Genomic DNA, 20,861 nt, shown 5'->3' on the forward strand with positions numbered 1-20,861 from the left:
GTGTAATGGCGGACAATTTCACATTCGCAAAACACGAGTCGCTCCCACTTTTGGACCTAGCAATAACTAATGCACGGAAAACGTTAAGCGAAATAGCCTATTCTGTTTACTAGGCTATGTATGAATTACTGGTGGGTTTAGTTTGTAGTGTCTACCTCGGCGATATCATTATCACAGGCCTTGAAGTTTGAGGGGTCGGTATCACTGGAGGTGTTTTTGTTCTATAAACTAGTGTGCACGCGTTCAAATAAACAACTTACAAACTGCATGCTTCCTGGAGGTTGGTACTCTATTTCTTGCATTTTGTATAATTTGAACATTATATTGGTTCCAATGATATAATAAATGTTATGTACTATCGGTACCTGTGGCCATCCATTTATACCATGCACGATTTAGGATGCGAATTTTAAGGGTCTTTTTCTGTAACAGTGTTACGTGTTACACGAGACTACACGCATGCGCTTGTATAATGTATGTTGTTTAAATTTGCGCACGCATGTTTTACATGAAAATTTGATGTAACAAGGAGTTACAAGGTCTTACAGGGAGTTACAAGGTCTTACAGGGAGTTACAGGGTGTTACAAGGTGTTACAAGTTGTTACAGGGTGTTACAAGGTGTTACAGGGTGTTACAAGGTGTTACAGGGTGTTACAAGTTGTTACAAGGTGTTACAAGGTGTTACAGGGAAGGTGTGGGTGTGTTTGGTGTTACAAGGTGTTACAGGGTGTTACAGGGTGTTACAAGGTGTTACAAGTTGTTACAAGGTGTTACAGGGTGTTACAAGTTGTTACAAGGTGTTACAAGGTGTTACAGGGTGTTACAAGGTGTTACAGGGTGTTACAGGGTGTTACAAGGTGTTACAAGTTGTTACAAGGTGTTACAGGGTGTTACAAGTTGTTACAAGGTGTTACAAGGTGTTACAGGGTGTTACAAGGTGTTACAGGGTGTTACAGGATGTTACAGGGTGTTACAAGGTGTTACAAGGTGTTACAAGGTGTTACAAGGTGTTACAGGGTGTTACAGGGTGTTACAGGGTGTCACAGGGTGTTACAGGGTGTTACAGGGTGTTACAAGGTGTTACAAGGTGTTACAAGGTGTTACAGGGTGTTACGGGGTGTTACAGGGTGTTACAGGGTGTTACAGGGTGTTACAAGGTGTTACAAGGTGTTACAGGGTGTTACAGGGTGTTACAAGGTGTTACAGGGTGTTACAGGGTGTTACAAGGTGTTACAGGGTGTTACAGGGTGTTACAAGGTGTTACAGGGTGTTACAAGGTGTTACAGGTGTGGGGGGTGTTACAAGGTGTTACAGGGTGTTACAAGGTGTTACAAGTTGTTACAAGGTGTTACAAGGTGTTACAGGGTGTTACAAGGTGTTACAAGGTGTTACAGGGTGTTACAAGGTGTTACAAGGTGTTACAAGGTGTTACAGGGTGTTACAAGGTGTTACAGGGTGTTACAAGGTGTTACAGGGTGTTACAAGGTGTTACAGGGTGTTACAGGGTGTTACAAGGTGTTACAGGGTGTTACAAGGTGTTACAAGTGTTTGTTACAAGGTGTTACAGGGTGTTACAAGGTGTTACAAGGTGTTACAGGGTGTTACAAGGTGTTACAAGGTGTTACAGGGTGTTACAAGGTGTTACAGGGTGTTACAAGGTGTTACAAGGTGTTACAGGGTGTTACAAGGTGTATTATTCCTCTTTTTACTGTATGCTGTGTTGAAACAATTATAAAAAAATTATTTTGTTGTTGTTACAAGTTTTAATTTTACTGAAAAGTATGGTGTATTTTTTCCTCTTTTATACTTTTAATTTACAAGACCTCACGAGCTTGTCAGCTTTTATCTACATCGTGTTTTTAAATAAAGACAACGTACTTACTTTTTTACTGTATGTTGTGTTCAAGCAATTAGAAAGGAAATATTTTTTTACTTTGTTTTACAAATTGTTATCCCATTCATATTTATGACATTTTTTGTCCCATTCCCAGCGACCAGTGACGTAAGTCCCAAAACTAAATGTTTTATTCCTGTGTGGTCTTACGACAACTCTTGATTGGGTCTCTGGGTAATGTCAATGTCAAAATCCTTTTAGCAAAATATTCCTAAACAAAACCTAACTTATAAACTTTGTTTATCAATTTACTTGTGCGGGATGTAACTCCCGTTATATTGGCGAGACTTCCCGTCATTTTTCAACAAGGATCAAAGAGCATACTTTAACTGATAAAAATTCACATGTTTTTAAACACCTTAACAGTTCATCTAATTGCAAAAATTTATACACACTTGATTGTTTTAAAATTTTGGATTCTGCTAAAACCGTTTATTTTCTTAAATTAAAAGAGGCTTTTTACATTAAAAGTTTAAAACCAGATTTAAACACTCAAGTGCAGCATGTTAACACCTTTTTATTATAATCTTTTGTTCTATTTATAGTAACGGTCTAAAGCTCACACTGTGAGTAATTACTGTTCTAGACAGTACCAGACAGTACCTGCCACTTTGTAACGGCTTTACCGTTATCTTTTGTTGTTGTAATTTTACGTTGTATACAATTCTATTTTTGTAATTTTAGCTTGGGTATATATATAGCCCTAGATTTTTAAATTCTCAATAAACTGAAGATGGCATGAGTGACATGCCGAAACATGTCTTTAAAAGGTTGTTTCGTGTTTTTAAAATTAGTAAGGATAAAGCAAAGACAAACAAACATCCGCCGTCAAAAAGCATCTCTTATCTGATTGCATTGTTCCCCGGGGGGGCCCCGGGCATTGTTCACTCGTTCTTACGAGTACACCAGACACGTATCAACGTCTTCTTTTGTTGCTCCACCAATAAAAAAAGGTCCAGATTCTTAATTGGTTGCAGGCGGATAGACAAGTAATCGTATCAAAAATACCAGACCCGATAGAAGATTAGATAAGGCGTTCCACGTGTAATCTACATGCGTATATGTGTACTATTTTGCTTATTGACCAATCAGAGAAAATGTCCAGATTCTTTGTTGGTTTAAGCTGGTGATTATGTTAGGCGCCCAACTTCTGCCGCGAAAAAAAGGAGGACTGATTGGAGATTAGATAATAATATATAAGGGACTCTGTAAAGTGCAGAAACGGACGGTGGATCGCGGACGGCGGACCGCGGACGGCGGACGGCAAAAAAAAAATACAAATAAATAAAAATAAAAAATTTAAAAAATAAAAAATAAATAAAAATATCAAAATTATTTTTTCTCAAAGGGTTCGGGCAAGATTCTCCTATCTCTATCCACAGGCCACGGTAACGCTTTCGTGAGTTTCATTTCGCGGCGAGACGAACGAACCTATGACAGTTTTGCTCTCCAAAATCGATGTAGCTGCTCACAAAACAATTTTTGAAAGGGAAAATAAGCAGTGGAATTAAAGGCCTTGAAGTTCTCCAAAAGGCAAGTATTCATTCTCCATATTGACAAAATGAAGTTATAGTTTTATGACCGTGGTTTGTCGATCGTTGTTTGTATTCGCACTGATTTCACGCCATTGCAGTTAACTGCAAGTCGGCGGTTTACAGACTCGATTTATCCTTTCAAACGCCTTGCTTCTCTGCTACTTTTCTCCAAAATCTAATACTACTTATCGCCATTCAAGAAAATGAGATGCTTTATTTAAAAACAGTCAAATTATTTCTCGCAATATTGTGCCTTGTGCAGGCGACCGAAGTACATATTTCAGCTTCATTCAGTTTCACTTTCGCAAACTATTTATCAAAACAAAATACCGTACTGTGGAAATCAACATTGAGGTTTTTGACTCGTTAAATACAAATCCCAGCCTGCAAATAAAAACATTTAGGGACGGACCATTAGAAATAACCGGAGGGTGGGGGGGGGGGGGGGTAAAAAATTTTCGGTGCAGGAATTTTTTTGGAAGGCCTACTTCGCTGCAGGAATTTTTTTTCTGGGGCACAAGCTTTGCACGAATTTTTTTTTTCGCCCAAAGATACAGGTCTTTTTTTGTAACACATCTATGATTTGCGCAACAATTATCATTATTAAATAGCATTCACAGCATGAAAACACGAATTTACGCATTTTTACCGCTTGCGTAAATATACGTAAATATGTGGCCTTTTCTTTACGGACAAGTTCGCGTTCCGTAAAGATGCGTAAACGGCAGAGAACGCGTAAAGACTGCGTAAAAGATATTACATGTTCGTAAAGGATAAAGATCTCGATGGATATAACTCAAGCTAATTCACTACTTTCTATGAAAAGAAATACCGGACGAAGTGAAATATCATCCGTCTTAAGTAGAATTAGAGTTATTTTGATCAGCTTCACTGTTAACACTTTACGCGTCTTTAAGATTCTTAACGATTCTTTACGTACCGTTCTTTACGTACCTTTAACTTTCTTTACGCACTTAAAACAGTTCTTACGCGCCTTGGATATAATTCACCACTTTCTAATAAGAGAAATGCTAAAAGAAGTGATAAATCGTCGATCAGAGTAGAATTAAAACTATTATGATCAGTTTCGTTGTTAAAACTTTACGAATCTTTAACATTGTTTACGCTTCTTTACGAACCGTTCTTTACGGACCTTTAACTTTCTTTACTCAGAGTCAATCTTAACGCGCCTTTTATTTCTTTTTACAACATTACTATTTCTTTAAGGCTATTCAAATAATTCTGTACCCACAATTCAACTACTTTTAAATGTCTTTCCGAATATGTATAAGCTGTTTTTTTTACACGGCCACAAACTGTCCGCTGTAATTACCTTTTTTGATGCACATTTTAATAGCATTGAAAAACAGGGAGTTGCCTTATCACGAGAGATAACTGTTTTGTTCTTACAATGGAGACTGCACTGATATATGCAAGCATGATTCTTTGACAGTTAGCTTTTCCAACTTTAAGATTAGACTGTCAAGGCTTCTTGCATTCATTGGCCTAGCCTCCGGCCTCGGTTTATCCTAAAAATTGATCCACCTCCCGGAATCTAAATTTTTTTGCTTGTTTGCAAGTGAAAACCACATCTTATCTTTTAAATAAAACAGTGCTTCGTTCAATTTATAAACAGTATTATAAAATCCATGGAATTGTTACCGTGAAGCTCGAACACATTCTATAAGTCTTTCATTGACTTTTCATGCGATCGGCTTGCGAGCGGCCGAGCGATTTTCAGTCTGTCCCTCAGAGGTGGACTGGGCACTGTTATACGTCGCTATTTAAAAGGGTCAGCGGGTTTACGTGTGTGCCTGAAATTGGCGTCCATTTTGAAAGTGACAATGATTCACAACTTGTTCAACGGTCCACTTCAATTCGAAGTCTTCTCTCCTGTTGTTGTTGAGCTTAGTTTATCGAAAACTTGTCCTAACATACAATACAAGCCTTCGCACATAAAAAAAGGTTGAGATGGAATGTGTGGTGGACGCGTACATCGTTCCATTTCCTCAGGTTATTCCATGACTTCGAGTCGAGCGCGAAACAGTGAGGTATGATTAGGTGAGTAGGCTTTGTCTTTTTTATGTTTTAAGCTATGTATAATTTCTTACCTTTTCTTACCTTTTTTACGTGTGTGCCTGAAATTGGCGTCCATTTTGAAAGTGACAATGATTCACAACTTGTTCAACGGTCCACTTCAATTCGAAGTCTTCTCTCCTGTTGTTGTTGAGCTTAGTTTATCGAAAACTTGTCCTAACATACAATACAAGCCTTCGCATATAAAAAAAGGTTGAGATGGAATGTGTGGTGGACGCGTACATCGTTCCATTTCCTCAGGTTATTCCATGACTTCGAGTCGAGCGCGAAACAGTGAGGTATGATTAGGTGAGTAGGCTTTGTCTTTTTTATGTTTTAAGCTATGTATAATTTCTTACCTTTTCTATGCTGTACATCCCTTGTAGAAGATATTTCTTTACACTTTAGAGCTAAGCAATAATTTTTACTTATCATGTTCGAATCCCCAGGAGTTCATGACAAACAAATTATTAATTATTTACTCATTTGAAGTGCGTAGACTCTTTGTATCAAAACTGCAAATGTTATAAATAGTATTATACGTCCAGGGTTACATGCATGCGTTACTAAATATACTTTGTAAATCAATCACACTTTCAATGTTCTCCAACCTTGGATAAAACTACTAGCAACTAAAGCCATGAGTGAGAACTGCGGTTTCACTTCAAAATTATGGAATTTTACAAGTACATAGTCCCAGGTTTTTAAAGTTCTAGTAAATTTAAAAACAATATTTTAATCAAACTGAATTCTTTTGAAAATATCTTGCTTGATCATCAAACACCTAGCCTGCGCTGCAGATGAAACTAAACCCTAGCCGGGGTAAGATTATGTCTGCGACACAGGTTACAAACACCCATCATAGTCAATTGATAAACAAATACATGTAGTTGACAACAATCAATGAAAATCAATGTTCAAAGCAACACAATTATTGACAACCATAAATGAAAATCAATCCTCAAAGCAACAAAATAATGGTGAGTTCATTGGCTTTTGATTGCTTAAAGAAAATTGTAAGGTACATGAAGGGATAAGAATACATTGTTTGTTTGTTGCATAAATCTTAAGGTCTCCACACACGTGGGGACATGTCACAGGGACACGTCGCAGCTAAATGTAGAAGCGACAAAATCATGTGTTGAAGCTGTTTTGTCTTTGCTACATGTTGCACGGAATTCAACTCATTGAACTTCGTGCAACATGTCGCAGGGACAAACTGTTGCAGGAATTCCTGTTGCACATCTCAAAATTATCAGCACACATGTCCCTGAGTATGTCACTGCTACATGTTGTTGCAACATGTCCCTGCGTCTTGTCATTGTGGAGACCTTTACATTGTACCCTGAAAAGAATGAGTCAGTCAGAAAATGGTATGCGTAGTTAATGTATGGGGCTGTGCAGAAACCTTGCCATGACCTTTCCTTTGCTAATACCCCGGGGGGGGGGGGCACTCCCATACATGAGCTATATGGGTATGTGCCGCTGTGAAGGGTATGGTTTTCAAGCAGTTTAGTCTGGGATAGGATATAGAAATCAGAGAGTTTTGGTCTAGAAAAGGGTAGCATTTGCCGGGAAACCGATCAACGGTATGACGAATATAGTCCCGAAACTCGGAAGAGAAAGAGGCTTTCCTAAACGTAAATAAAATCATCGCGGCCACGGTTTGAAATTAGCGCTCGCCCGCTCGCCCAGGCGAGTGTGAAAACTGTCGGGCGAGTTCAAATCACGGATCACTCGCCCGGTTTGGCGAGTACGATTTTCATATCCAGAATATAGTATTCAAAATAAGCGAAATTTTTACTTCCCACTTTAAAATAATCTACGCTGTCCACAAGCCGATAGCTTACCAACATTTTGAAATCTCAAACAAAGCTGTGTTCGCGTTCGTAAACAGACAAAAATGGCTTCCGTTTGGTGCATGTTACATGACGGACGTACTTATACAAAGTAATACCTCTGGTCAAAAATTCACTGATTCATCCACCGAGCCGCGAAACGCAGCAAGATGGCCATTTCTCGCCTCTTTTCCTGTACAATTTCGCTTGCAAACAACGAGAATTTGGAAATACGTATCAAATAAAACTGCGTTTCAAATTTTGAAGTAAGTGTGCGCGTGTTTGTATTGTGGAGTAAGGTCTATATTTGGCAATTTTTCACTGAAGAAATAGATTGCAGTATGTTTTGCGATCGACCACCAAAGTGCACAGTGAGCAGTGATTAAAAATTGAAGTTGTATATTTTATTATTCGTAGGGGGAGGGGGCCTAAATTTTTCTTTTTTAATGGAAGAAGACTGGGCGAGTGAAAATTGATCTGGGCGAGTGCAATTTGAAGGTCACTCGCCCGGATGGCGAGTGCTCCGAAATTTTAGTTTCCAACCCTGGCGGCATCGTTGTTCACAGATGGTTTTCCATTAAAACACTGATAATGATACAGTTCTAACAAAATGCAAGTCTGGGATAGGCTAGGGATTTTCAGTGTCTAGTCTAGTATAGGGTTGCAAAAATCAGCTGAACATGGTCTGGTATAGGGTAAGGGCTTCAAATTCCCAGCGTCACACCCCCACCCAAAAATATACTTATTACACATGTATCATGTGAGTCCTGTTCGTGATTACAACTTTTTGTTACACACAAAAATCTTAAAGGACCCCTGTCAGTCACCCTTGCAAGAATTTCAGTCTTACAATGTATACCGGTATTTTATGTAGAGCATGTCTAAACAAAACAGATAATGGTGAAACTGCTAAAGGTAATTAAGCAAACTTCCAGTAATACAACTTACAGTATACACTGTATGTACAGCAATGCAATAAGATTTCACTTCACGATACAGTTTTCATAATTTCGATGGCCTTGAAACTGACAGAGGCTGGCTAGGGTCCTTTAATAAGAAAGCATACTGTACGTAAACCACTCTGGTAACAATGCATGTCTAGAAATAAAAAAATGTCAAAGTAACTGTTTTGCCTCAAATACTGAACACATGTACAGTGTTTACAGGAAATGTCTGTAAGAACTCTTATTTTACTAATTGGCTTAATGAATGGGTCAAGTGATTATAATATAACAACAGAGTTGATGTTAATAAATGTCTCACATACATCTAATCAAACACTGTGACTGAATTGTTATTTTTTATTCCATTTAATAGAAACTGGAAAGGCATCACTTTGCATATAAAATGATGAAAGACATGACAGCAAAAGAAAGACACTGCAGCTATAGTTGCTATTGTGAGACTGCCGTATCTTCATGGACAACATGAGTGGGAGGTCTCACCATCAACATCTCATGGTTTTGTCATTACCCTTGCATGGCATTAGTAAGAGTGTTCAATGGGTTTGCTCAAGTTAAACTTTTGCTTTTTGTAAGACTGGCCCTCCCATGGTACAGGTGTCTCTCCTATAATGAAGACCACTCATGGAGAGTAAAGTTTCTATGAGTCATAATTCAAGGTGAATTTTACACAAAGTTGGTTATTATCTATTAAACCATGGTTTCCCATTATACAGGTTAGCTTAGAAGCACTCTACTTTGCTTATGGTGACCCTAGTTTGCCTGCAGTTAGTTCTGCTCTGGTCTACTTGCCATCTGGTTTTACTCGGGTTTGCTTGTAGCGAGTTCCACTCTAGTTTGCTTGCAGATAGCTTTCATTTGCTAGTAAGGGCAACACTGTTTTCAATTTTAAGATTCGACTCATCATCATTGACTCATTTGACTCATAAAAACTTTACTCTCCATGAGTGATCTTCATTATGGGTGAGGCAGACTAACGAATTATGCAACATGTTACCATGCAGCTACCATGGGAGAGGGCCAGTCTTGCAAAAGCAAAAGCTTAACTTGAGCACACACATGGGAACATTCTAATGCCATATGCAAAGGCAATGACAAAACCATGAGATGTTGATGGTGAGTCAGAGGCCTACAACTGCTGGCCGACTTTGGGCCTGTTAGGAACATCACAACAGAGTAGACACTAATGTGAACATGAATTTCACCAAAAAATAGTGTTTGTGCTTTTAACTTAGTTTCTTTTAAGCATGCAATGTTGGAAATTCAGTGAAATTAATTTCCTGTACAAAGCTTTAAATTAGTGGACACATCTCTAAGGAAATGTATTATTTCCAAAGGAAATGTATAATTGCCAATAAGATTATATTTTACAGTACAGTAACAATAAATAATTTGTGTCACATACATGTAGGCACTTAAGGCCAAACCACCTTGAACAATGGAAACAAAGAATTTACAATTAAGCTGATCAGTCAAGTTTTAAAAAAACCTGTTAACAATTAAAACTGTGCAAATTCATTCTATGACATAACCATAAATTAAAGTAAGAATTTGTGTTGTCAAATTATCTAATACTTAACGTTAAAGATTGCTGGAATTGTAATGAGCTTAACAGGAAAAGAATTAAATATAGCTTCAACAAAATATTCAAGTAATATTGTTTTAAGTGATTTTATGTACTCAACAGCTAGTGTGACACATGGCAACAGCTATCATGAGGGTTTGTGCACATTGAGATTTCATATCAATTTACTCATATTGCAATTACCTTGGGCACTAACTGAAGATAAACCTAAATCACTTCCTTGCAATTTGTTCACAGTCTCATCAACAAAGTGAACCTGGTCGCTATTCTCACCGCTGTCATCAGGGTCATGTACAATTGGTGCATTGGTTCCTCCTTTTTAAAAAAAAAAACAACAAAACAAAACAAAACAAAAACAGAACAATAAATTGTAAAAGTTATGTTTTGGAATTTCATTTGGTGTTTTTGGTCTATAGAATACCTTAAAATCCTGTTTATAAGCCCCCTGTTAAAAGGCCCTCCAATAGAGGAAGACGGTACTGAACAGGGCTAACTTTTGATTGGATTACATGTTTTAAACTTTGAAACATCAATAATTATGGCTGATCAACACTACAATGGCTTGCTTCGAAACACTTTTTGCATTCCACTTATATGCACCAACCCAGGTTATGACCCAAATTTTACTCCTCATCACTAGAGAAATTCTTTATTGAGTTATTTTTTCAAAAATAGCTCTTAGTCGGCGTGATGTTCCCGTGTAATCATTCAGTCAGTCAGTCAGTGGGTCAGTGAAGTATGTTTGTTTGTCAGACCAATCAGATTTCAGGTACTATCAGAACCAATCAAATTGTAGTTTATAAGGGGGAAGCAATCTGACACAGTTGTAGTGAGCGATTTCGTTCGAAGATTTTAGATTTGTAGGAGGCGGAATTGGTGAGTTGTGAATTAACTCTGGATTAAAAACGTTTTTCGTAACGCTCCCCTACTTACAACGCACATGCCGTGAGCAAAAGGCCCAACACTAACTTGTTATTCTTCTTATTCGAGCGTACGTTTGGAGAGGCTAGCTTTCCTGACCGTAGTAAAAATTACATATAACATTTGCACAATGTAGATTTGAAGAATAATGTTGTCGTTACTTTTGCCGTCCGCTTTGCGAAGTTCGTTGGGAAATTAAGTTTGTTACGAAGTTGCCAAATAGGTTGCGAGTTCGCGAATCAAATTGTGAGCTTCGATACAAAGTTCCCAACTTCGGCCCGAATTTATTAAAACCTTCTGTAATTATGTTATCAATAAGGGCTTTGCTACGCTAAACTGTTGGAAACAAATGTCATAAAAATGAAAAACGTTTATGTTCCGCGAGCAGTAAACATGTCTCGAACAAATTAGTCTTCCCTGTCGCGTCGCGTCGGCTTCGATTAAAATCAATTTTATATATGGGTAAACCATCCAGTTTCATCCGGTTTACAAACGCAGAAGACTTGAAATTGAAGACAGTGAAGATTATGCCTTACAGAAATCGTTAAATATGTGTTTTCATACAGAAAAGTTAAAATTTGACCAAATTTCTACATGCATAAAATTTATTTATCGGCAAATCACTTGCGTGATCGCTGATGCGAAACGTTGTCTTGCACTTCAAGCTACTTGAACCTTCCTTGACCAGTTCTAAAATCATCTAGTTCAGAAATCGCTGACTTTCGAGCAACATGTCTTGTTTCTCCTCTACCAAACTTGGAAAGTTCAGTCGGGCCGAAGTTAGGAACTTTGTATCGAAGTTCGCAATTATATTCGCAAAACTCGCAACGTAATTGACAACTTCATAACAAAGTTTCCAATTTCCCAACAAACTTCGCAAAGCGGGCGGCAAAAGTAAACTATAAAAATCAACTGTAAAACATCTCGTTCAAACATTTAATGAACAGGTACAAGTATTAACTTTGCTGTTAAAAGCAACTACGATCAATAGCAAAAACAGACTAAGAGCGTGCCATTCCGTGACAATTTGATAACTCAATTAGTTCTTGTTTGTTGAATAGAATTTACGTTGTGAATGAACGAAAATCTTTGTTGAACAGTTCTGACAGGAAACAATTACTCCAGGTGTAGTGCGCTTTAAAGAACTTTCCCGAAGAAAGTGGTTTTTGATTTGATTCGTTTATTACTTCGTTTATTATAGTACTTTTCGTTCAATGTCTATATGGAGATGTGGCTTTCTTCTAGAAAAACAAGGGGAATCGTGTTACGTTCGTTTTAAAAAACAAAGGTGTAATAGTACAAAAGTGAGAAAAACAACAATATCATGTTACAGTGTTTGGCAAAAAGCCAAAAGTATTCCGTAACAAACAAAAGAAAGGAAATGGTTACTAGAAAGCTAGCAACAAAATAACCGCTCTCGTCTAAATTCACTAAATATAAACCACCCGTGCGCAACAGCACAAAACAAAAATAGGGCCCCAATGGGTCCATGTGTTTTGCTGCTAGAGCAAAGTCTTAGGGAACATGTTGATGAAAGACAAGTGAGTCGAGATTAAAATCCAACGTCTTTTATTGTCTGTCACTTGTGTGCAGGTTAATAATTGCACTATATTGTAGTCACTTTGTGTTAATTCAATCCTGATAATTTTACTGATCAATGTTATGTTGAAATCAAAGACAGCAAACATAATTTAATTACTAGTAAGTTAACGTAATGTCTGACATGATTGTCTCTTTGATAAAAAACAGTAACTCTTAACATTATAAAAAAATCTCAATGAACTCAATGTGATTCTTTTAGTGGCGTTATCTCACTGGTTACCGTTAGTTGTATTTGGAATCATTGTCACAATGGTAGCGTTTTAACAACAACGAAAAAGACAGAATCTATTGACCTTATAAGAACTCAATGTGATATATTTATTAGTGACAAGACAGTGGTTCTTTAACCACTTTCACCCAAATTAAACACTGGAACAACTAACTCTTAACAAACTTGTTGTGTCACCCTGAGTTAAATATGCAAAATTCAGAAATTATAAATAATCGCACGCGCACCGGCGTACAACAACAGAAAGACGGCGTTGAACGTAACGCAAAGTTCATTTTGAAAGCGAAAGTTTACAAATAATTATTATCATTCGTCAGTCATCCCTTCACGCATGAACACTCGTCGAATTTCAGTGTCTTCACAACAAGATCGGAAGATCGATAAGGACCAATTTTTGATTCTGCGAAAGTTCGTTTTCTTAAAGTTTTAGAAATTTGTGAAGTTGGAGGATTCACTGAGGACTGCGTAGCCGAAGATGCAGTGGCTCACTGGACATCAAATTCTATTTTTCACGGCGTTTAATTAATCTTCACAAAATAAACATGTGGCGCCAGCGCGTCTGGCAGTCAAAAATTCATTTTTCAAAAAACTTTCCCTTTCCAGCTATTTTAGCGGGGCTTATACTATAGTACCTACCTGTCAGTCGTAGAAAAGCTGAAATTTAAGGATGAACTGTTTATTAAATGAAGACCGTATTATTTTTTAATAACTAGTAAACAAACTGGTCGCCACGCATTTAAACACGAACTGACGAATGTTGCATCTGATGCAGTGAATCTGGTGAATGAGAACTTCCTTTAATATTTCTTTGTTTTCGACGGTGTGCACCACTGAATAAGTTTCTTTCCCATTGTGATGTTACTAGTATTAATTCGTTTCTAGCTGTCTTTTATATAGCTCGAATACAGCTACAATTAGCGGTGCAGCCTACCAGCATGGTATATTCCTTTCCAGCTGTCTTTGCGTGACAAGTTACACGTTCATACATTTTATTTTAAAATATGAAGTTCAGAGTTAATACAGTACTAGTATGCTGTAGACAGTGTAGACAAGGTGAGGGTAAGTTTATTTTCAAAGCGAAAGTTTACAAACTGTGCACTAACCGGTCCTTTGGAGAAAATATTTATGACCTTCGGCGAGGTTCCAAGTCTTCGCTCTTTTCGTAAATGATGAAAACTGCAGAATAATTTTCTCATAAAACTGGAGTGGTCGCGCCACAGTTTGTTTTCTTTCCCAATGCGATATACTTTTAAATCGGTTTTCTGTTTTCCAACGTGTCCAACGTGGTTTGCGTTCGAATACTTTGGCCCGTAACTTCGAATGCGATCAGCGCTACGGTTCATTGGTTTCGATTTTGTTTGTTCATGGATTTGATTGACATCGGTAGTTCAGATTTCTCCTCTGTTACGGCACTTACACCTTACGGCACTTACCACCTTACGGCACAAACTTCAGCTCTCAATGTGTTTTGCTTGCAGCCATTGCGGCTGCAGCAAAACACAAAAAACCATAAACACAACTATAATTGCTATTGTGTGCTCACTGGAGGCCGCACGGTTTATTATTGACTGCAGACGTACAAGGAGTCAAATATCTTGAAAATAACGAAAAAACCTGATTGACATAAAGAACCTAGAAAAACAAACTAGGAAAGTACCAACGAGCATCCATAGGATGAAAAAACCTCACCGCGCTTGTAGCGGAAACGTAGAGGAAAAACCCCAGCCCTATGGATAGTACTCTCCGACCTGCTGGGCTCGGTCTTATTAAATTCCTAATGATTTCGAAACAGAGAGCAAAGATTCAAAATTATCTTTAACGTATCCATCTTTAGCATTTTCACTTTGCCAACGACCGTGTCTCTTAAAGAGTCTATCAACAATCCCTGCATTGGCGGCAGCAGTGGCTCCTCCGGCCCTAAGACTGTGAAGACTTATGCAGGAAACGTCAGTGATGTCCTTGAAAGCGTCCTTAACGATCTCCCTGGCTCTAGTGTAGCTTAAGCCCTGGCGCCGAACTGTCGAAGTGGACCGAGGAGACGAGAGGGCTCTGAACAAGGGTAAATCCTCACAAAGATCAATTTTTGCGGCAGCAATGTATTGCTCTAAGGCCTTCACAGGACAAGTTTCCTGGTCTGATCTCGCGATTGCAATCCAAGCTCCGTCACGGAATTGGTCTGTCTTGGACGATTCTAGAAATATGGACACATAAGTAGGAAAGAACTTTATGTCACAAGCTCTTATGGCGCATAGCTCACTGAAACGAAAAAATCCAGCATAACCTATAAGACATAGAGCTACTGTTTTCAGATCCGATAAAGAAGGACACTTATCTGAAATCTTGGAATTAACAAGCGTCTTTAACATTTCCGGAGTGACGGGTTCCTTCTTCGATTTCGGTTTCCCCAGGATCCTTTGGGAAGCGCTGACCAAAGAAGCAACCATGGGATGTACTGAGACCTTCGGCAAACCGGCCAACTGTTGAGCCCAGTCGATACTGTAAACTGCATTGAGAACTGGCGATGGAGAATTTGCATCGAGGATAAGGCATTGAAGGTAGACCGCAACATGGAAAGAGTTGGCTGGCATGTGGATAAAACAATTGGACAAAGCCCAATGTTTCCATCGTTTGAAACCGGCCAAGTAACTGCGGATAGTACCATCTGCTTTGGACACCAGCACGGTTTCCTGGACGCGGCTAGCCAACGGCTGCAGATGATCAGGAATTGACGAATAGAATTCACGCCACATCTCCGACTGGAACACATCTAAAATTAAAAAAGAACTAACAACCAAAAAATGAAACTAAACAGGCACAAAATGAAAAATAACCCAACTTTCTGGGCGCAAAAAAAAAAAAAAATAGCCAAAAAATATCATGCACAGATGGTCCAAAACTCATCAGACGCAAATATAACTAACGTCCCGGACGGACACAGAAGGTCCTATACCTCTTGGACGCTAGAGGCCTCTTGCCTTCAAGGAACAGGAAGTCCGATTCCTCTGGAGCGTAAATAAGCCTATGAAATTTTGTCACAGACGGTCTTGAACTTCTTAGGCCCAACCTGTCGGGCACAGAAGGCCCCATTCTCCTCGGGGCAGAAAAAAGACCGCTCATTTTTCTAAACATTTGGACACAGATAGTCCCAAAATCCTCGGGCGCACAAAAAACCTTTAAAAAGTTTGGGCACAGATGGTCCCATTCTTCACGGGCGCAAAAGGCCCTTAAGATATTTGGGCACAGATGGTCCCATAACCCTCGGGGGCACAAAAAAGCCCCTAAAAGATTTGGGCACAGATGGTCCCATTCTTCTCGGGCGCAAAAAAGGCCCCTAACATATTCGGGCACAGATGGTCCCATACTTCGCGGGTACAAAAAAGGCCGCTAAAATATTTGGGCACAGATGGTCCCATTCTTCTCGGGCGCAAAAAAGGCTCCCAAAAATAAATAAGTAATTGGTCACAGACGGACATAACCTCCTAAAAAACTACAAAGCAAAGGTACATCGTCCTAATCATCTGAAAAGGAAAGAAACAATTCTAATCATAAGAAGATAAATATAAAATTCAGTCGCCTCCAGAGAAGAACACCAAGATGAAGAAATTAGCATACAACGACTCCTAAAATACTCTACCAAATCCCTAGACAGTTCATACCGACGAGAGAATATTTTTCCGCTAATTTTTCAAAAACGCGGAAAAATTCGACTTTAAACAGAATAAGAACGTGCCATTTTGTGACATTTTGATAATTGAATTAGTTTTTGTTTTTTCAATTAAATGATGAAAATTTACGTATTGAATAAAACAGTTCTGATGTATCAAAATGCACGTGAAAATTATTTTGTTTGCAAGCAAATTTTGTGCAAAAAGTGACTCCGTGGGCTGCCATACACAAATAGCTCAACCCTTGGCATAAACCATCCCAACAGGACAATCGCCCAGTTTCACCCCAAGCCACCCCATAAATTGAAAAAATAACTCCTGCACGCTTAGCGTGCCTATGTTTTATACAAATGGCTGCATGAGATATTACCACTGTCAATAAATACTTGGAGTATTACAGAACATGCAAGGCATTATTATAATGAGCTTTCACATTATAAATTGGTGTGAAGTCAGAAACCACATACATACTGTCTGAAAATAGCTTGTTAAATCAAACTGAACCACATGGATATTTTCCTACCTTGTTTTGAGCAGTATTCAAGAAATTCTTTCAGGCCAGTGGGGATTCCCTGCTCAGACAGATTACTACAGTGGGTCTTGCAGAAGGCCTTCCCTCTTTCAGGTGTGGCTGCACATATGTCTGGATAATTGACCATAGGCAAGCTCGGGATTGCATTTTTAACCTTGTACATGCAGTGGGGGAATCTCAACTTCCAGTTACCATCAATCACCCAAAGTTTTCCACAACCTGCAGATACATATTTAATAATTATTACTCATCACAATTAATTAATTATTAAGTACTAAAAACAATTCATTTCTCAATATTAGTTATCCTCAACCAATTACGGCGCGTGAAAGAACGGCCCTGTTAAAAAGCCAATCAGAGGTTAAAATGCGGGGGGCCGGAACAAGCTTTTTTGCCGCAATTTGCAGACGGCCTATACCGGGGTTTTGTTCGTCTGCAATGCAGGCTAAACATTAGTCACAATTGTATATTTTTCACTTTTTCATCACTTGAAAATAAAAAAGTTTATTTCAATAAATTATATTACCTCTCTTTTTACAGTCCTCTGTACAATTATGTATGTAAGTTGAAACCCTCCTCCTCTCTTCAATGCCATCCATCAGTTGTTCTCTGTCAGCATCCTTGTACATGGGAAAATCTTTTAATGGAGAGCCACTCTCTCTCTTAATGAATTCTCTAACTCACCCCACCAGAACATGTCGGCCACACACTTTGCAGACAGTTCTCTTTGTGAACAGCCTGAATGACAAAAATTTGCATTGTGTTACATACTTATTACTTGAGGTAAAAAAATCAAGAAAACTTGAAAATTAACATTGCTGATCAGAGGGGAATCTAATACTCAATTACTTTTAGTTTTTTTCTGGTAAATGCTGTGATAATTTCTCATAAACCATGACTCAGTCTAACATGTACAGACAAATACATGAAAATGAAATTCTTTCTTTGAGGGTGGTGGACAAAACACTGGAGATCAAGTATTACAGCAATACATTAATTTCTCACTTGGAATATTATTTTAGGGTACCTTAATTTTGAAAACTAACAACACTTGTTATTAACATGAAATTTTAAAAGTTTTCATTAGTTTTATTTTATTACTCATAAATTTTGTTCAAATTAAAATGGTTTTTATATCCCTTTAATAAGATAGTCTATTATAGAGGTAAAATCCATTGAAGGCAGTTTATTTATCTTTAGATGCTCAGAGGTGAATAGTACTTTGCTATAATCACCTCTGAGTTAACCAATCAGCGCACACATAAAGCACTATTCACTTGTGTGGTATATACTAAATTATAATAATTATTGATAAAATTCAGGATTCCTAACTTGAATTTGAAAAAAAATGAATAAGAAAGTAATAAAATCACAAACTAGTAAAAGAAAAATAACCTAAGAAAAAAAAGAGAAATAAACCGAGATAGGTAGATGAATAACTAGATCAATCTGATTGTTTAATCAAAACCAAATCTAGCAGCTTAATTAAAGTTCAATTATTTGAATGTGTTCATAAGTGAAGCAATTACTTAATTATAAATATTCACTTGCCTTCTTTTCTCCTCATCCACTCACTATATCCCTCAGAAAAAGCTTCAAATGAGAGCCATCCGTGATTTCTATTTTAAATGGTTAGTAAACATTATACAAAATTGTTATTGATATATCTTAGTTGGAACCATTTAACAAACAGACATCGAAACTGGTTTTTTGGGCCTCCCCACCACGACAAGGTGGACTCTTATAGGGGAGGGAGGAAACAGCAAATAAGAAGAGATACATTCAATTTCCTATCAGTGACAGCTGCAGTGATGGCCGAGTTTCTTACAAACGTACTAACTTAGCGTAAAAATAACTCACACAACTAGATGTTTTTAAAAACAAGAGTCCCTTGGCAATAAACCAGTTTATGAAATATATATATATATTAGATAATTCTAATTCAGAAAATATTAAAAGAAATAATCTTACTTACGCAAGAGAACAGTACAATTCAAAAAGTTCACGATCTACAAGTGTGGAGTCAGTTGCCTCGACTGTATCTCTGATCGTGTCGTAAAACTGGTATCCACTCTCCTTGTTTCCAAAGCAAGAGTAAGAGAAATTCAAACGGCATTTATTGCACCGCAAAGTAATTTTTTTGCCTGCAAAAGAATAATATTAAAACATTGGCTGCAATCCTTGTGACAAAGAAATAATAAAAATTCTACTGGTTTTTTGAAACAGTGTTAAACGACGAAGCATATGGCACTTTTACGACACAATTATATGAAAGTTGTGAGGATCTAGGCAGAATAATGATAACTTATAGCGGTATTGTACATAAATGAAAAATGTACAAAATAAAAATTATAAAAAAGTGTTTCGAACAATGTGCCGTTCGAAGTGATGAGACATAAGTTGTAACACACCACAGCTTTACGGGAAACGGTGACTTTAATTTTCAAACTGGATCGTGATTGTCTTCGTACGCAATTCACAATATAATGTAGTCAAACTATAAATAAGAACAAAAATATAACTTAATCCTAACCTCAGTATAATATATCCTAACAGTATAACGTTGTTGTAATAATGTAATACACTATAGCTACTTACAATTCTGTTTGCCACTCCCGTTAACGAACTTTTACTCTTGTACTTGATCTACCGGTTAACTCAATGTTTGTCCGCTTACCGCCGCTAAAGGGCGTATTTAAATGTTCTCTTTGTCTCTCGGGACTCGGCCCATTACTCTCTCTTATACTGAATTATAATAATTTCACATTTGTGCAAAACAAAAAGTATAGATCACAATAAAATTTTTATTAAGCTATATGGTTTGAAAACATCCATACTACCAAAAGGGACCCCAACAATCAATATTAAAATTAAGCTTACTACACTTTAAAACAAAAAGTATTATTACATTACCTGCAAAGGAACCTTTGAATCCAAAGAACACAACGTCGCTAGGATCATTGTGGCGCGATAAATTTCCGCCACACTGAAGACATCGGCTTGTTGGAGGCCCAAAGCAACGCTGATCCTTTCAGGGACCGCGGAGACCATTTTGAAGTGGTAGGGCTAAAAAGCTGGCTAAGACAAGCAAACATTAGGGGTCACTTTTCCGCTATTTATCATGTGAAAATTCATAGCGGAGCTCCCGCGCGCACAGAAGGCGCGACGAGCGAAGCATCCATAAGCAAATTGTTATCCATCGAGCCGAGAAATTTTTGGGGTCGCCGCCACCCCCGCACGTACGCACGGATTAGGCCTGGGGACGAGGAGGTTTCCCGCCCGTGGCTAAAAAAAAGAAAGGAAATTACAAACAGCAAATAAAGCTCACAGGGCAAGACAAAATGTAGATAACGGGTAAAATTACTCAGCGACACTACACAGCAAAAGATCTGAGAGGCTTATTATCCAACTGCTCTATTTTGTTTGTCTTTTTTCAAGTGTGAGTGTATCGAAACCTCGATGCGCATTTACGCCAAAAAAATTTTAGCTCTCGTTCAATCGCTGCACGGTTAAATTTTAATTTTATTGGTCTCTGGTCGCATTTTTCGTAGCCGTACAACGAGCAATTGACGTTATTTTCTATCGACTGGCTGATGTGGACGTTTCAGTTAGATCTCATTGAAGTTATAATAAGAAAACGCGGGAAATTTGTTGCACGGTGTTTGCTGTGTAGGCTGAATGAAAACGCGAGTAAAAAGAGCGACAGAGAAAATTCTTTCTCCCAAGATGTCCTCAAAAGTCATCTATATCAGTCCGTGAAATTGTGGAAAACGAAAATTGTTTACGAGGAGATCCGAAATAATTGCGAATGATATTCCTTGTGCAAGTACAGTTTGCTTGTTTCTGTTGTTTGCTGTTGAATCTGCGGCTGTCATCATCAAGAATATAATAACTTTAGCAAATGGTTGTGTTAAAACGGAGCTAAACACTACATAGATCAAGTCCGCTGAAGAAAGAGACAGGACCCTGATGCAAGCTAGCAACCTCTACTGAATTGCTGAGCCTGATTTTATGACAGAAA

General features: G+C 38.0%; 1 protein-coding gene and 1 long non-coding RNA gene across 5 annotated transcripts; one reads left to right on the forward strand and one right to left on the reverse strand.

Annotated features, from left to right (window-relative positions):
• Positions 1–5,578: 5,578 nt before the first annotated feature.
• Positions 5,579–9,950, forward strand: LOC144637255 (uncharacterized). Its single transcript, XR_013567687.1, has 2 exons — positions 5,579–5,815; positions 8,662–9,950. It is a non-coding gene; the product is annotated as an uncharacterized LOC144637255 (long non-coding RNA).
• LOC144637243 (integrase/recombinase xerD homolog) lies at positions 8,371–20,236 on the reverse strand. Of its 4 annotated transcripts, XM_078496376.1 has the most exons (7): positions 19,439–19,641; positions 18,816–18,984; positions 18,392–18,459; positions 17,367–17,578; positions 16,832–17,059; positions 10,075–10,206; positions 8,371–8,442 (listed from the first exon to the last, which is right to left on the reverse strand). In XM_078496376.1, exons 4-7 carry the CDS (start codon positions 17,467–17,469, stop codon positions 8,384–8,386), a joined length of 522 nt encoding a protein of 173 aa, XP_078352502.1. In that variant the 5' UTR covers positions 17,470–17,578; positions 18,392–18,459; positions 18,816–18,984; positions 19,439–19,641; the 3' UTR covers positions 8,371–8,383. The 4 variants fall into 4 exon arrangements, with proteins under 4 accessions (XP_078352502.1, XP_078352500.1, XP_078352499.1 ...); XM_078496374.1 differs by lacking the exons at positions 8,371–8,442; positions 10,075–10,206; positions 19,439–19,641 and adding exons at positions 14,176–15,410; positions 19,754–20,236; XM_078496373.1 differs by lacking the exons at positions 8,371–8,442; positions 10,075–10,206 and adding an exon at positions 14,176–15,410 and having other exon boundaries at positions 19,439–19,635.
• Between the last annotated feature and the right edge of the window lie 625 nt (positions 20,237–20,861).

This window comes from Oculina patagonica, chromosome 13 (assembly GCF_052425735.1).
Source record: "Oculina patagonica isolate OP01 chromosome 13, crgOcupat, whole genome shotgun sequence".
In the NCBI taxonomy this organism is placed as follows: Eukaryota; Metazoa; Cnidaria; class Anthozoa; order Scleractinia; family Oculinidae; genus Oculina; species Oculina patagonica.

Bases quoted from the DNA above. Each gene is read 5' to 3' on its own strand.
- LOC144637243 (XM_078496374.1), bottom strand. From the start codon at position 17,469: ATGTACAAGGATGCTGACAGAGAACAACTGATGGATGGCATTGAAGAG. The intron at 17,060-17,366 runs GTAATATAATTT...ATGTATCTGCAG, and splicing joins AGAGGACTGTAAAAAGAGAG to GTTGTGGAAAACTTTGGGTG. The intron at 15,411-16,831 runs GTAGGAAAATAT...TTTTAATTTTAG, and splicing joins TGAATACTGCTCAAAACAAG to ATGTGTTCCAGTCGGAGATG.